Source organism: Colobus angolensis, unplaced genomic scaffold, assembly GCF_000951035.1.
Source record: "Colobus angolensis palliatus isolate OR3802 unplaced genomic scaffold, Cang.pa_1.0 Scaffold98, whole genome shotgun sequence".
NCBI lineage: Eukaryota > Metazoa > Chordata > Mammalia > Primates > Cercopithecidae > Colobus > Colobus angolensis.
In genome coordinates, this window is record NW_012123820.1 from 5,151,294 (window position 1) to 5,168,960 (window position 17,667).

The 17,667-nt window shown below is 38.1% G+C and overlaps 1 protein-coding gene across 2 annotated transcripts in view; it reads left to right on the forward strand.

Annotated features, from left to right (window-relative positions):
- Positions 1-17,667, forward strand: part of PHLDB2 (pleckstrin homology-like domain, family B, member 2) — a 245,392-nt gene that overhangs the window by 137,774 nt on the left and 89,951 nt on the right. For both annotated transcript variants that reach the window (XM_011932762.1, XM_011932763.1), the window contains one exon: positions 7,189-8,540. In XM_011932762.1, the coding sequence (XP_011788152.1) occupies positions 7,189-8,540 (1,352 nt within the window). The remainder of the gene's footprint in view (positions 1-7,188; positions 8,541-17,667) is intronic.

The window sequence follows — 17,667 nt, forward strand, 5'->3', positions numbered from 1 at the left end:
TTTGCTGAGAATGATGGTTTCCAGCTTCATCCATGTCCCTGCAAAGGACATGAACTCATCCTTTTTTAAGGCTGCATAGTATTCCATGGTGTATATGTGCCACATTTTCTTTATCAAGTCTATCATTGATGGGCATTTGAGTTGGTTCCAAGTCTTTATTATTGTGAACAGTGCTACAATAAACATATGTTTGCATGTGTCTTTATAGTAGAATGATTTATAATCCTTGAGTATATATCCAGTAATGAATGACCCAGTAATGCTGGGTCAAATGGTATTTCTAGTTCTAGATCCCTGAGGACTCACCACACTGTCTTCCACAATGGTTGAACTAATTTCCATTCCCACCAACAGTGTAAAAGCATTCCTATTTCTCCACATCCTCTCCAACTTCTGTTGTTTCCTGACTTTTTAATGATTGCCTTTCTAACTGGTGTGAGATGGTATCTCATTGTTGTTTTGATTTGCATTTCTCTACTGGCCAGTGATAATGAGCTTTTTTTCATATGTTTGTTGGCTGCATGAATGTGTTCTTTTGAGAAGTGTCTGTTCATATCCTTTGTCCACTTTCTGATAGGGTTTTTTTTTTCTTGTAAATTTGTTTAAGTTCTTTGTATATTCTGGATATTAGCTCTTTGTCAGATGGATAGATTGCAAAAATTGTCTCCCTTTCTGTAGGTTGCCCATTCACTCTGATGATAGTTTCTTTTGCTGTGCAGAAGCTCTTTAGTTAAATCAGATCCCATTTATCAATTTTGACTTTTGTTGCTATTGCTTTTGGTGTGTTTTAGTCATGAAGTCTTTGCTCATGCCTATGTCCTGAATGGTATTGCCTAGATTTTCTTCTAGGGTTTTTATGGTTTTAGGTCTTATGTTTAAGTCTTTAATCCATCTTGAGTTAATTTTTGTATGAGGTGTAAGGAAGGGATCCAGTTTCAGCTTTCTGTATATGGCTAGCCAGTTTTCTCAACACCATATATTAAATAGGGAATCCTTTCCCCATTGCTTGTTTTTGTCAGGCTTGTCAAAGATCAGATGGTTGTAGATGGGTGGCATTATTTCTGAAGTCTCTGTTCTGTTCCATTGGTCTGTCTGTTTTGACACTAGTACCATGCTGTTTTGGTTACTGTAGCCTTTTCAAACTATACTGTAGTATAGTTTGAAATCAGGTAGCATGATGTCTCCAGCTTTGTTCTTTTCGCTTAGGATTGTCTTGGCTGTGCGGGCTCTTTTTTGGTTCCATATGAAATTTAAAGTTGTTTTTTCCAATTCTGTGGAGAAAGTCAATGATAGCTTGATGGGGATAGCATTGAATCTATAAATTACTTTGGGCAGTATGGCCATTTTCATGATATTGATTTGTTTTTCCATTTCTTTGTGTCCTCTCTTATTTCTTTGAGCAGTGGTTTGTAGTTCTCCTTGAAGAGGTCCTTCACATCCCTTGTAAGTTGTATTCCTAGGTATTTTATTCTCTTTGTAGCAATTGTGAATGGGCGTTCACTCATGGTTTGGCTCTCGTTTGTCTGTTATTGGTGTATAGGAACGCCTGTGATTTTTGCACATTGATTCTGTATCCTGAGACTTTGCTAAACTTGCTTATCAGCTTAAGGAGATTTTGGGCTGATATGGGGTTTTCTAAATATACAATCATGTCATCTGCAAACAGGGACAATTTGACTTCCTCTTTTCCTGATTGAATACCCTTTATTTCTTTCTGTTGCCTGATTGCCCTGGCCAGAACTTCCAATACTATGTTGAATGGGAGGGTGAGAGAAGGCATCGTTGTCTTGTGCTGGTTTTCAAAGGGAATGCTTCCAGTTTTTGCCCATTTAGTATGGTGTTGGCTGTGGGTTTGTCATAAATAGCTCATATTATTTTGAGATACGTTCCATCAGTGCCTAGTTTATTGAGAGTTTTTAGCATGAAGGGCTGTTGAATTTTGTTGAAGGCCTTTTCTGCATCTATTGAGATAATCATGTGGTTTTTGTTGTTGGTTCTGTTTATGTGATAGATTATGTTTATTGATTTGCATATGTTGAACCAGCCTTGCATCCCAGGGATGAAGCTGACTTGATCGTGGTGGATAAGCTTTTTGATGTGCTGCTGCATTCAGTTTGCCAGTATTTTATTGAAGATTTTCACATTGATGTTCATTAGGGATATTGGCCTGAAATTTTCCTTTTTTGTTGTGTCTCTGCCAGGTTTTGGTATCAGGGTGATGCTGGCCTCATTGAATGAGTTAGGGAGTATTTCCTCTTCTTCTATTGTTTGGAATAGTTTCAGAAGGAATGGTACCAGCTCCTCTTTGTACCTCTGGTAGCATTCAGCTGTGGTCCTGGACTTTTTTTGATTGGTAGGCTACTAATTGCTGCCTCAATTTCAGAACTGGTTATTGGTCTATTCAGGGTTCGACTTCTTCTTGGTTTAGTCTTGGAAGAGTGTATGTGTCCAGGAATTTATCCATTTCTTCTTGATCTTCTAGTTTATTTGCATAGAAGTTGGTACTCTACACGTTCAGAGAAACTTCTCTAGTAATGAACTATAGAAATGATCCCTGAAAGTGTAGTCTTACATTTACTATTTATTAAGTGGAAGTGGATCATCATGAAGGTCTTCATCCTCTTCATCTTCATGTTGAGTAGGCTGAGGAGGACGAAGAGGACGAGCTGGTCTTGATGTCTCCGAGGTGGCAGAGGCAGAAGTGGAGGAGGTAGAAGGGAAGGCAGGAGAGGCGAGCACACTCAGTGTGACTTTACGCCCTTTTGTAAAGTGTAACTTTACAAAAAGTAAACTTTACTGTTTTTATTTCTCTAAAAATTTTTTTTATGGGACCAATCCTTCTTCATCCATTTGCTGTAGTTCAGTGCCTGTATCATAGAAGGGTCCATGTTGTAAAAGAAGGCAAAAGCAGTCTTGAATAATCGGAACCCTTCTGCCAGATTGTGTGATGTCAGTTTGTTTTCTGGTATTGCTTCTTCTGCATCTTCTTCACCATCTGACAGTGGTTTAGAAGCACTTTTCTCTATTAAGTAGTCCTCTATTAATTCCTCTTGTGTGGTGTATTAGCACTTGAATTTCTTCAAGACCCATATCTTGAAACCCTTCACCCACTACCTTTTTTTTTTTTTTTTGGCCATATCCACAGTCTTTTTGGTGATTTTCTTGGCTGGCTTTGTTGTAAATTTTGTGAAGTCATATACAACATCTAGACACAGTTTTCTCCAGCAGATATGTATTATTTTGGGCTCCATGGCTTTCATGGCCTTTTCTGTAACAATGATGGTATTGTCAACAGGGTAATACTTCCAGGCTTTTATGCTTTTCTCTCTATCGGGGTTCTCTACCATAGCATTGACAGTGCTTTCCATAGGGTACCGTAATGAGCCTGAAAGGTCCTTAGGACCCCCTGATCTAAAGGCGGAATTAGAGATGTGTTTGGGGGCAAGTAGAGCACTTTCATGCCTTTGGTGCTGAACTAATGGAGTTCTGAGTGGCCAGAGGCATTGTCTAATGTCAAAAGAACTTTAAAAGCAGTCCCTTACTGGCAAAGTACTTCCTGACTCCAGGGACAAAGCATCAATGGAACCAATCCAGGAAAAGAGTTCTCATTGTCCAAGCCTTCTTGTGGTACAGCTAAAAGACTAGTATTTATATTTTCCTTTGAAGGCTCAGGGTTAGCAGCTTTATAGAGGACAGTTCTGGTCATAACTATGACTGCGTATGCACAAAATGGTAGAGTAAGTCTGTCCTTGCTGCCTTAAATCCTGGTGCTCGCTTCTCTTCCTTACTAGTAAATGTCCTTTGTGGCGTTTTTTTTTTTTTTTTCAGGATTGGGCAAATTTTGTCTTCATTAAAAACCTGTTCATCTAAGTGCTTGGGAGTTGATTAAAAAATATACAAATAAATAAAAACAATGAAACCACCCTGTTCAGCCAGATATCCTTTCTCCTCAGGGAATTTATGTGGTGTCCAAGAACTTATCTGCTGCCTCTTGGTTGGCAGAAGCTGCTTTTGCTGTTATCTTAATATTTTTTTGGCCAAACCTGTTTCTAAAATATCAAACCATCCTTTGCTGGCATTAAATTCTCCAGCTTTAGATTCCTTACCTCCTTTTGCTTTAAGTTGTCATGTAATGATTTTGCCTTTTCTTGAATATTATTAGAGTCTGTAGGTATGCCTTTTTTTAAAGGAATCCTGTGCCCACTTAAAAGGTGAACTTTCACTGAGACTCAAAGTTATTTCACAAAAAGTATAAAATTTTCATGCCTTCTGGCATAGCTTGCAGCGACAACTTCACAATTTTCCTTTTCTTTATTTTAATAGTGGTCCTTATGCTGGATTCATTTATTTTGAAATGGCAAGCAACTGTAGCTGCAGGCCTCAATCTCTGATACATATCAGACAGTTCAACTTTTTCGTGTAATGTCGTGACTTGTCTCTGCTTCCTGGGTGCACTTCCAGAATCACTAGCGGCATTTTGTATGTGTCCCATGGTGTTAGTCAGGGTTTATAGTATTAAATTAAATGTGTTAAAAAAAAATTGAGAACCATGAGATATAACTTATTACTGCAATATTAAATTTACTGGAGAGATGAACTGCACATGCACAGGTGATTAGCATCACGTGGCGTTTTCAGTGAATACCTGCAACACTTGAGTTCACTGCAGTAGCAACAGGGGGTGCCCAATTACTGTAGTATGGTATGTACTACAGTTAATTTTATGCAACCATGATATAATATCATATTTTTATGTTTGTTTACATTTCTCTCTACTGAGAATGGCATTATGTGTAGTCTGTGTTACTTTTCATAAGACATTTGTGTATATTTTATGGTTGTAAATGATGAAATAGACTAGTAGCCACAAATATTTTATGCTCATCACATACCTCACTTTTCTTTTTTGATTTTTCAGTATTTCTAGGCTACGCAGTTTGAGTTTTTTCAAATTATTGCACATCTCCAAAAAATTTTCCAGTGTATTTATTGAAAAAAATGTTGCATGTAAGTGTACCCATGTAGTTCAAGCCTGTATTGTTCAAGAGTCAACTGTATGAGAAAACGGCACTCATTGTATTACGTACAGAAATACACCTGTATGTGTATAATCCATGTATATGGGTGTGTGTCTGTGTAAAAAAGCTGATATGTTTTTTAAAACTAACTTAACATTTTATGAATGTACTTTTTGTGCTATAAAATGTACTTCAAAATATGATTTTAAATGATTTTATGATTGTATAATATGCTCTCATGATGTATTATAGCTTATTTGATTTTTTCCCTATTATTTGGCATTTATGGTATTTTCCCATTCTAATAAATAACACTGTAATGTCCTCAGGATCCATCTGTTTCCTTGTTTTTTCAATTCCAAAATATTTAACGTGAGAAAATTGGCCAAGGCTTGCTGGAATTTCAATATGGCAAGCCAACGAGAGATGATGTTACTTTGGAATAGAGGAGTCTCAGTTTTAGTCCTCTAAGCGGGCATGGTAAGATAGGTCTCAAACTAGGCTGGTATTGCTTTTAAAACTGGAATTGATAGCAGTAGACACATGCTGAGAAGAGTATTTGTCTTGGAGGCAGAAAGGGCACTGTCCCAGAGGAAATGAAAGCCTTACCAAGAGCTAGATGACAGGACTAGATCCCAGCTGGGAGCCAAATATAATGAAGAAACTTCATTTTTTTTTAGGTACATTTAAAAAGACAAATTATGTTTGTATCTATCTGGGCAGGGATTTGAGTTAGAGGATAAGGAACCCAAGGCAGAGTTTGTTGGGGGAGGCTGCACCTTTATGGGCAGTTGGGTACCTGGCCCATCACCAGGATTTATGCAGCCAGACTGTTTCGTGGCCTTGTGGATAAAGAAGGAGCTCTTTACTAGGCTATCTGAATTTGCTCAGAAACTGTGTGAAGCTGAGCAACAAGGTGAAGGTCCTTAATCCATGGCTGAGAGGGAGTGAGGAAGGCTTTGATTAAAATGGAAAGCTTACATTCATTGAATTTCTCACCTCTGGGGCAACGAGAGCTAGAGGGGTGGAAGATAAAAATACTAGACATAATGTCTTCCTTAAACCTGTGGCCTAGTTACAGAGACAACCACATTATGAAACCATTACTAACCATATGTGATACTGTTTATATATAGACCAGAGATGTCATAATTAGTGTCTGATGTGCCTAAGGGTTGGAGGACAGTTTTAGTGGTTCATGAGTTAATTGTATTTTCACTTTACTGTTTAAATTGTATTTTCACTTTACTGATAATCTAAGAAAAAAATTTTTAACACGTAGAATTATAATCCTCCCCATTTGCAGTAATAGTTTGTAATTAAAAGACATTTTAATAGGCTAAAACTTTAGTTTTCTAAGTTAACATTGTTCAAACCGGAGATCAAAACGTATTTTCTTAAAAATTTTAATCATGGAACATAGAATCCTGATCTATTCCCTGGAAGAGTGAGTAGGTCCTGATAGGATGAGCATAGTGCATTTGGGGTAGCAGAAAATTTGAAAGATATAACAGTTTCAGGTTTTTAAATATACCATCCTGATCATGTGTCAGTAATTGGTGGAATACCCTTTTCTTTGTTATTATCTGCCTCTGATGACTAAAGGAGCTTTAAGTCTTTTTGTTGAGAAGGTAACTCCCAGAGCCCTCGTTTAAAGAACCACCTTCTAACTCTCGCATTATTGATCAGTGTCCAACGTAAACTTTTCTTTTTCTGCCCAAATGTGTATTTTGTTTCCTCAGGACTTTATTTCTGAGCAGTTAATGATTCTAGCAGAGACATCTATAGTAAAGTCCATTGCATTATGCCTTTGGGCATTAGCTAGTCACTAGGGAAGCAGGTGTTCCTTGAAGGGCCAGAACATTAAGGAGAAATTGTCTTTTTTATGTCCCAGCCTAATCCTGCACCTTTATTTGGTTAGGGATTTGTTTCACTCAAATGTCATTGTGGTCCTTTTATTTTTTTTTTGTTTTTTAGATATGTTAGATCAGTGATCTTTATTCTCCTTTAATTTGCTGTATGGTTTTAACAGGTTTATTAGTAAAACTGAGTTTGTGTTTATTTGCATTAGGTCAGACTGCAAGATTATTTGTTCAGATGTAGGCCTAACAAGGGATTGTTCTCTTAAAATCATTTTTAACGCAAAATTTTCTCTTTTATTTCTTTACAGATTCCAGCAAGATTATGGAAGAGCGTAGCTACATACAAAAGGAGCTAGATTTAGAAAATGGTAGCTTAGAGGAAGACTCTGTGGTGCATTCTGTTGAGAACGATTTCCAAAACATGATGGAGAGCCTCAGCCCAAGGAAATACTCTTCCAGTCTGAGATTTAAAGCCAATGGAGACTATTCTGGCTCCTATTTAACCCTCTCACAACCTGTGCCTGCAAAGAGAAGCCCTTCCCCTTTGGGAACCAGTGTCAAAAGCAGCCCCTCCTTAGCCAAAATCCAGGGAAGCAAGCAGTTCTCTTATGATGGAACTGACAAAAATATTGCTATGAAACCTCCAACTCCTTTACTCAGCACTACATCCTCTCTTAGTGGATATCCACTTGGAAGAGCAGACTTTGATCATTATACTGGCCGGGACAGTGAAAGGGCCTTGAGGCTCTCAGAGAAGCCTCCCTATTCCAAGTATAGCTCAAGGAATAAATCGCATGACAATGTCTACTTTCTCGGAGGGCTGGAAGGTCGGAAGGCATCTGGCTCGCTCCTGGCCATGTGGAATGGAAGTTCCCTGAGTGATACTGGCCCCCCTCCTATCAGCAGATCGGGAGCTGCAAGCATGCCTTCAAGCCCAAAGCAAGCCAGGAAAATGAGCATTCAGGACAGCCTGACGCTTCAACCCAAGTTAAGTAGACACAAGGAGCTTGCATCTGAAAACATCAATTTGAGAACTAGGAAGTACTCCAGCAGCAGCAGCCTGAGTCACATGGGAGCCTACAGCCGATCACTTCCCAGGTTGTACAAAGCCACAGAGAACCAGCTGACACCTCTCAGCTTGCCTCCAAGAAACTCTCTGGGCAATTCCAAACGAACAAAACTTGGGGAAAAGGATCTACCTCATAGCATAATAGACAATGACAATTACCTTAATTTTTCTTCTTTGAGCTCAGGGGCTTTAGCCTATAAAACCTCTGCTTCTGAAGGCAATCCTTATGTAAGTTCTACCGTCAGTGTCCCTGCCAGTCCTCGAGTGGCTCGGAAGATGCTTCTGGCCTCCACCTCCTCCTGCGCCTCTGATGACTTTGATCGGGCTTCATATGTGGGGACAAACCCGAGTCATTCACTTCTTGCTGGAGAGTCAGACAGAGTGTTTGCGACCAGGAGGAACTTCTCTTGTGGATCTGTGGAATTTGATGAGGCTGATTTGGAAAGCCTCAGACAGACCTCAGGAACCCCCCAGCCTGTCCTTCGGGAACGGAAAAGCAGCATTAGCTCCATTTCAGGACGTGATGACCTGATGGATTATCACCGGCGGCAGAGGGAAGAAAGACTCAGGGAGCAGGAGATGGAGCGATTGGTAATCTTCATCTAACAGTGATTGACCTCACTGTTTCATTAACCAGCATCTACAGGGCAGCCTTGGAGATGGACTCCAGTATATGTGGGAATATAGGATATTCATGTTCAGCAGCCACAGCTGCTATCTTTCTCTTCTCTCCTGCTATATGCTTCTTCTTCCCATATCACTATTAATAGACATGTTTGGCTATCTTGAAGGCCTCCAGGAATTAATGTTAATTTAGTTGCTCTGCGGACTTCTCACAAGTATAAATTCTCTAAAAACATAACAGAGGAGTTGCGAATTTTATGAAATTTCTGAGTCTTACAAACTTCTCTTTAAGACTATGAGGAAATGCTGACTTGTATTATTTATATCATTAAATTTGCATGTGTATGGTTATGAGAGAAGTAGTCAGTGAAATCATGACTCACCAAGAATTAGGTAGTGAATTTGTCTTTATAGCAAGTTGCCTGGAAAGGTGGAGTTGCCTCAGTGGTGCTCAGCTTTTCTCCACACTGTTCATACACAACCTTACTATCTTTAGCGCTGATTCTTAGCACGTACAGTGACTCCAAACTACACATACAAGATCTATTCTTTTTCCATTTAAAATGAATTTATACTTATTGAAAATAAGAAGGCAGGAGGAAACATCCCTTGAGAGTCTCACCAATGAATGAGAACAGACAACTGCTTTTTTCCATTCTCTCTTAAGCACAGGTTTTTCTCTTTTAGAATGAATACCTGTCAGAGATTACTTTGATTCATTTTTGATTCATTATTTCCTTAACGAGAGAAGCTGCAGGATAGTGAAGCTGATTTACGACAACACTATAGGATTATCAGAAGTATTTTAGTTGCTAAAATATTCTATAATATGATTTTTGAATCATAAAACTGGTTAATATCCTATAGGACAATAAAATTGTAACCCAGCCTTGTCCAACCTGTGGTCTGTGGGCCGCACATGGCCCACAATGGCTTTGAATGTCATCCCATACAAACTCAAACTTTCTTAAAACATGGTGAGTTTTTTTTTGCCTTTTTTTTTTTTTCTAAGTTCATCAGCTATCATTGGTGTATTTTATGTGTGGCCCAAGACAGCTGTTCTTCTCCAGTGTGGACCAAGATTGGACACACCTGTTGTAACCTTTGGATTATAATGGACGGAAACCATTTGCAGCCATCCAGTAGGAAGTATGTTTGACATTTTAGAGCAGTAATCATTTGCATCACTCATGGTTTTTGATAAGCTGATGTCTGTTCTTACAGAGTTTTCAAATATCCTAACTGACAATAGTGAATGAAAACAAATGTGCATAACCTTAGAGAATTTAGATAGTCTTTGGGCGGGTCAGTTATACAGTACTCAGTATGACATTCCTCTTTATTATCATAAATAATCTCTGCAGACTGTTCTTGGTCACAAAATGGCATTGTGTTTGGGCTTGCTTCATTGACAGAAATTCAGAAGATGTTTTAATTAGCATACAAAAGTCTTGTATATGGACAACAAATATAATGCTATACCATGAAAAGCATCTGTTATTTATAAAGCCAGAATATTAACTTCTATCCGATAACTTAACAAGGAATCTGGAAGAGCATTTTTAATGGCTTCCATTACTCTGGACGTCTTCCTTAAATGCTTCTATTTGCTCTTCTATCCCAAGGATAGGCAACCAAACTCAAGAAATTCATCTCTGCTAGCTTTCATGTTCAGCATCTCTAAGTGTTGGTGAATTTCTCTTTCCTCCAGATTTTCCAAATCTGGTATGATTCTTGGCAATCCAGGAAGTGACCTTCTGTACTGCCTGTAAGGTTGGGCCCGTTAAGTCATAAACAGTTTTGACTTCTTGGGAGAGCTTTGTGGATATTGCTGTAAATATGAAGTTATATATATTTTTTCTTTAATAGTGGACTTACTGTATCTGTTGAAATGAGGCTTATTTTTAAATTTGACTCTCTAGACTTGATCTTGGTTGCATAGTCTATTTGTTTGACTACATTGTGGTAAAAGGGATGACAGATTCTTATCAAGCCTATGCAAATTATGATATTGCCATTAAAAAGTAAAGTGACTCAAATTACTTCCTGAATTCTCAGAGATCAGTGAGAACAATTTACCATTAAAATAATATTTCATTTAGTTTGCAAAATCAGAGTTAGCTGAATAGAGGATTAGAGATAGAGCAGTATGAATGCCAAAGGGTTTTCCCCCTGAAAAAATAGAACATTAAAAATAATACTAGTAATATTCCAAAACACATATCCATGTTTAGAAATTCAATTTTTATTATCAATTCAATCACTTCTATGTAATTAATTCTTATTCCTCTGTTTCTTGGGCTCTTAATTTGGTTTCATGAAGTCATCTATTTCTGGACTAAAAAGTCCTGAAAATCTGATTTGGGTGGCTAGTACTGTCTAATTTTCTCTATGCAATTCTTTGAAATATTAAGAGTTAAGAATACCTGGTAAAGTTCTGTCCACAAGGTTCTAAAACTGTTTTCTTCGTTAATGAGATATTGTATTTTGTAGGCAAGCTCACTGGGAAAGTAGAGAATACTTGGTGAATGTAAGAGTTAAGTGGCTATGGTTAATTTATGGTTAATTTAACAAACAATATCAGCATGAAGGAGAGTTAAAATCCTTTAAATCAGTTTTTTAAGAACATATTACAGAGAGTGAGGGCACTGGCATATATTCAGGGCCTTTCTGTAAAGTACCCAATCTTCGAACATTACCTATAATATTAAAAATAATATTTTACCTGTATAAAATTATCTTAAAGGCAGGCAACTTCCTCATTTGATTTGAGAAATTTTTAGGGGCACAGTGAACAAACCTAATTATTTCTAGCCTCTTTCTTTTTGTAAAATTAAAAAACAATTTTTTGTGATTGCCCAGAGGTTCTCTGGGAAAACGTAAAAGTGGTTCAGGAATAGATATCTTGGAATTTTTTTTTTTTTTTCTGTATTTAGGGTCTGCCTGATCTTCAAGGCAAAATGAGAGGTTTTGTCACTTGAGTAATAAAGAATTGTGTATACCTGAGAGTAGTGAATGTTTGTGGTTTGGCTATTTAATCAAATGGCAATGGATTATTTCATGATGAGCAAGAAGCTTCAAATCGTTAAAAAATGAAGAAAACTCTTTTTGTTATTTTAAATATGCAAGAATACATTCCAATCAGCGCAAAGCTTCAGGAAGTTACTCTTGTAAGACACTAATCTCTGTTCTTTGGGCAGATTATATAGAATAACCTTTTACTGCCTTTTACAAGCATAGGCTGATTTCTCCAAGTTCAGTCTGTCATTTCAATAGAGGTAACTGCATTTTAGTTTTACATTAACAGGGTGCTTGTCATATATTACATTTTTAATGCATTACATTAAACATACTTTATGAATAATTGCATCAAAATCATGCAAACTTTGCCAAATTCTTAAAATTTTGTTACTTCTTTATAGCCTTTTTATTTGCAAGCATTATAAACCAAGTTAAATCTAACTCCCCTTTTGCAAATCTGAAATTTTCTGTTTCCATCAACTTCTGCTCTTCATTGTGCTCTTCCGCATTCTGGAACAACCAGACACACATCAAAAATACTTAAAGGTATTAGAAATTATGTTCAAGCTAACACATCACAGGACATAATTACTGAAAATGTGAAAAGATTAGTCACAGTTATAGTTCAGTTCAGATGAGCACAAAGTTTATCTTTTTCTTAATATTATGAAAGTAATCTTAGCTTCTGTTTTTGGCAGACTAATATAAGGCAGCTTAAAAGTTCAGGTAAACTAATTTCTTCATCATAAAACATTCAAGTTTTTTTTAAAAAATGAGATTATATTTGTATTATATTATACATTGATGAAACAAGGAAAAGATGTATAGCTGTTTTGTTGCTGTTGTTTTTAAAATGTATTTTCTTTCTTAAAAGTTATATTTGCCCATGACACAGCCCCAAGAGATTCTGAGAACATGTGTCCCTAAAGGTGTTTTTAAAACCAAATTATCAAATCAGATCTTTTTTTTTTTAAGAGAGCACAGTTAGGCTGGGTGAGGTGGCTTACACTTGTAATCCCAGTACTTTGGGAGGCCAAGGTGGGAGGATCACTTGAGCCCAGGAATTTGAGACCAGCCCAGGCAACATGGCAAAACCCTGTCTCTACAAAAAATACAAAAATTAGCTGGGTGTGGTGGTGCACACCTGTAGTCCCAGCTACTTGGGAGGCTGAGGTGGGAGTATTGATTAAGCTCAGGAGATTGAGGCTGCAGTGAGCCATGTTCATGCCACTGAACTCCAGCCCGGGTGCCAGAGTGAGACCCCATTGTTTAAAACAGCACATTTAAAGCATTAGAATTTCACAAAATTTACTTCAAGAAAATAAATTCTTGAAATTCTGGGAATGTTAGATTTCTCTAACTACTTGTTAGTCTCTGTAAACCAATCAGAACAGTAGGCCTCCTCTATTTAATTTATTATTGTCCTTGGGAGATAGAAAAATATTTCACCTACACAGAGTGTTTCCCCCTCCCCCCACCCCCAGGTAGAGAGACAGATGAAAGGTTTATAGCATAAGTCCTACAGCTCCAATTACAGATCAAAAGTGAACACTGGAACACAAAATCTCACTGGAACACAGATCTCAAAAGACTGCTTTTCCATCAGCCACTAAATATATTCCTGATCTGAGTACACAAATAGAAAAACAAATTATAAACAACAACAACAAACAAATAATCTGTCACCTCTCACCTGACCAAGGCTGGATTCCAGTTCTACCTGACAACTCTCCACGTGGTCAGATTGTGAAACCAGATTCCTAGTCATGGTTGCCACCAGTGGAGATAACTATCAGTTGTATGCAAACCAGAATCCCAGGCCAAGGATTAGAAACAAAAACTATAGCACAGATTCAGTAAAACAAAAACTGCAGAGAATAGCGAGTCAGTGAAGGTGATGTTCTACTGCCATTTGCAATTTACCTCAGAAGCCAAGAAAAGATATGCCTGGGAAAGATATGTCTGGGCATCCAGCCCATGAGATATACTTCATGGGCAGTGCAATTTAATTCACTGGATAGAGTGAGTCACTTGTGCATTTTATTAGGACCTCCAAATTGTCAAAGCATAATTTTCAAAAAGTAAATGCAACTCTTATATAAATGAAGAACGAATAGATGCCAAAGATTTCTTTAACTCATTAGTGAGGAAACCAGGTGGGGTAAAGCTGGTTCACTAAGCATAATATCTATAATATTTTTAGGTCAGCTGTGATTATACTAGTGTTCCACCTGGATTTTTTTTTAATGTGCTCAATCTTTATTTGAAAACTCAAGGTAATTTCATTGAGCACTAAAGATTGAACTATAATTATGCACCTCCAAGGACCTATTAATGAGGTAAACAATCTACTTTGAGTCTTTATTAAATAACTTCCAGCTGCTGTGCTATTTGAGATGTTTAGTTTGTTACTTTTTTAAAAAAATAATTTTTCTTTCTTTTTTGTTTTTACTCTCAGCTACCAATTCATGATTTGGTCATTTTTGCCAGCCTTTTCATTTTTTATGATCTTAGAAACCAGTTATCAAGTCTTGATTTGAAGTGTTCTGAACTAAGAGTGACTAAGTACAAGTGAGGTCTCAAGGAGGTCCCAAGCACATGAAGTGTGTGCATTTCAGTTCATAGACCTTGTGACATCCATTTGGACTGGTTGGTGGGTCATTTTAACTTCCTCTGAGCTATGTTTCAAGTAGAGGACATTAATGGATAAGGTGTTGCTAGAGGGCTGGGATGCTGATTCTTTGACAAGTTAGATGTTCTAGAGCAGGGGTCCCCATCCACCGGGCCATGGGCCTTAGACCAGTAGCGGTTTGTGGCCTGTTAGGAATGGGGCTGCACAGCAGGAGGTGAGTGGTAAGCCAGCAAAGGTTCATTTGTATTTCCAGCTACTCCCCATCACTCACGTTACTGCCTGAGCTCCAACTCCTGTTAGATCAGTGGTGGCATTCGATTTTCAAAAGAGCGTGAACACTGTTGTGAACTGAACATGTGAGGGATCTAGGTTGTGCACTCCTTATGAGAGTCTAATGCCTGATGATCTGTCACTGTCTCCCATCACCCCTAGATGGGGCCGACTAGTTGCAGGTAAACAAGCTCAGGGCTCCCACTGATTCTACATTATGATGAGTTATGTAATTACTTCATTACACATTACACTGTAATAATAATAGAAATAAAGTGCCCAATAAATATAATGTGCTTGAATCATCCCAAAACTATCCCTCCCCCATGTCCCTGGAAAAATTGTCTTCCATGAGACCAATCCTGTTGCCAAAAATTTGGGGGACTGCTGTTTTAGAGGTTAGAAAAATCATTATAAAGTAGGGTATTCTTGCATTCATCCTATTTGACACCTGCCTTCCTCCAAGTAGTCCAGAGGTAGTGATGGCTGTCTAGAACTTTTTATGGTCCAAGGCAGTGAAAGTCATTTTAAGAAGAAAAGGGCAAAATAAAAAAATGAAAGCAAACCCTGATGCTTTTAAGAGTATTCATTTGGTTACGTTGCCAAAGGCACCTGTGTTCTTTTGTGGAGAACCAGTGGATTCCCACGAATTGCATTGTAGCCATCCAATATTTTCTTTCTGGCTGGTGATGGTCGTCTGTAGTGCCTTGGTAAATAGCATTGTTGCCATTTAGAATTATGCAGGGCCACGTTGATACTTATTTCTCAAACGTGTTGTAATGTGATGCCAATTCTCATGAAGCATCATGGAGTAAGGTTTTCTGATTTTTTTACATACATATGAATTTTTTACATTGCATATGGATTCCTTGAAAATAAGGTTGGCTTTCTTTTAAGGCACATATTAATGTTTCTGTGGTAGTTATATGAATAGGTGAAATGTCTGGGTCAGCAGTTCCTACCATTGAAGGTGTTTTGTCCTTATAGCTCCTATGAAAGCACTTTATAACTAAATAATTTTAATCAGTAAGAGGCTGGGACCCTACCTATCTTGCTCACCACTATAGATGCACCTCCTAGCCAGATGGCTAGAGCATAGGAAGCATTCTTTACATGTTTTTAAAAAGAGTAATTGAATGTTTTTGATACCCATTCTTGGCATTCATTCTGGGTTTCCTTAACCTGTGACTGACTGCAGGATCCATCCCTGGTTCCCAGATGGTATGCATTTAGTTCTAGGTAACAGTGAAGCTCTATACAAAAAACGAAGATATCTCAGTATAAATGCATTCTTTTTTACTTCCGGAAAGGAGAAATTCTTTTCCAAATTTCAATTAAAAATAAAAAGATGAAAGAGTTATTCTTCTTCACTTTGAAAATTTTCTAGCATTCTTTGTAAGAATTGATGCTCTCCAAGGTCGTACAAAAACCAAGGCTACAGGTCCGAGAGTCTTGCTTGTGTACCATTGAGCAGGTCATAGATCTAATGTTTCTAAAATTAGGTAAAAGACTAATTGAGCATATTTGTTTAAGGACTTTTGGTGTTTTATAAAATAAATTTATATGTTCTCTAACCTCTGAAAGGTGGTCAGATGCAGACCCTCTTTTAAAGACCAGAAAATAAACGGGTTGGTATTATTTAATGTTGTAATCAGGAAAAATTGTTTAGGAACCCAAGACTAGTGAGCGTTGTCAGGTGAAAGTGACTCCACATGTAAATTTTTTGCTTCTCTATTTGCTTCTTGCTGTCTCTATTTCCTGGTGACTCCTGACCCCCCAAAATAAGTTGGGCATTCAGACCTTTTTGGCTATGTTGAGCCATATTATAAGTTTGACAGTATTTTTTGTTTGGATAGCAGAATGGACAATGTTAAGAGCATGCTTATTGTTGTTTAGTATTAATCTTTTTTTTTTTTTAGAAGAATGTCTTTGAAATGTGAAGGCAAGTTTAAGTACTGAAAACTATTTCGTCCTCCAGTCTGACTTGAATCTCCTTCCTGATGTGGCCCTTCCGTTTGTTACATCCTGAGTATAATTTTAATTTATTAAAAAAAAAATGGCTGCACTAGTTGGAAGAAGCCAGCTAAATTGCAAACGGGGTGAGAGGTTTGTTTACCAACCCAATAAACTTAGTGACTCAAGACTTTTGAAAGGATCTTGAGAAACAATGACTTTCTTCCTATACTCTGAGCTAGAGTGGCCATTGGCAGGTACATAAGTTGATTTAATCTTCAGATTCAGCCTAAGCCTTAAGCTGAATTTTTGCAGTAGTCTGTTCTTGAGAGCAAATCCTCTGTTCTTACAGTGGCAGTACAAGCTATTGCCTCTTGATGGTGCCATGCATTAAAAAATTATTCTTAGAATTTGAGAGATGTATGTTCCGACTCTTCACATAGTTCAGCTTCCTCAGGCTAAATGCTGAAATATAAAAAGCAACTTGGACTAAAAAGAGGCCCTGTATGCCCCTATGTCAGTTATAGAAGAAGTCTCATTCTTTTTAAAAATCATAAATATATGAACACTTGTTTCTAAATAAGAAATAAAGCTCATAAATAAAATTTGTAGAAAAAAATACAAACGAAGGCCGGGCGCAGTGGCTCAAGCCTGTAATCCCAGCACTTTGGGAGGCCGAGACGGGCGGATCACGAGGTCAGGAGATCCAGACCATCCTGGCTAACACAGTGGCACCCCGTCTCTACTAAAAATACAAAAACTAGCCGGGCGAGGTGGCGGGCGCCTGTAGTCCCAGCTACTCCGGAGGCTGAGGCAGGAGAATGGCGTAAACCCGGGAGGCGGAGCTTGCAGTGAGCTGAGATCCAGCCACTGCACTCCAACTCGGGCGACAGAGCGAGACTCCGTCTCAAAAAAAAAAAAAATACAAACGAAATGAAAACTGAAAACATATCAAGACCAACAAATATATAGGAGTGGAGGCCGGGCATGGTGGCTCACACCTGTAATCCCAGCACTTTGGAAGGCTGAGGCAGGTGGATCACCTGCGGTCAGGAGTTCGAGAGCACCCTGACCAACATGGTGAAACCTCATCTCTACTAAAAAAATACAAAATTAGCCGGGCATGGTGGCACATGCCTGTAATGCCAGCTACTTCGGAGGCTGAGGCAGGAGAATTGCTTGAACCCGTGAGGTGAAGGTTGCAGTGAGCTGAGATCG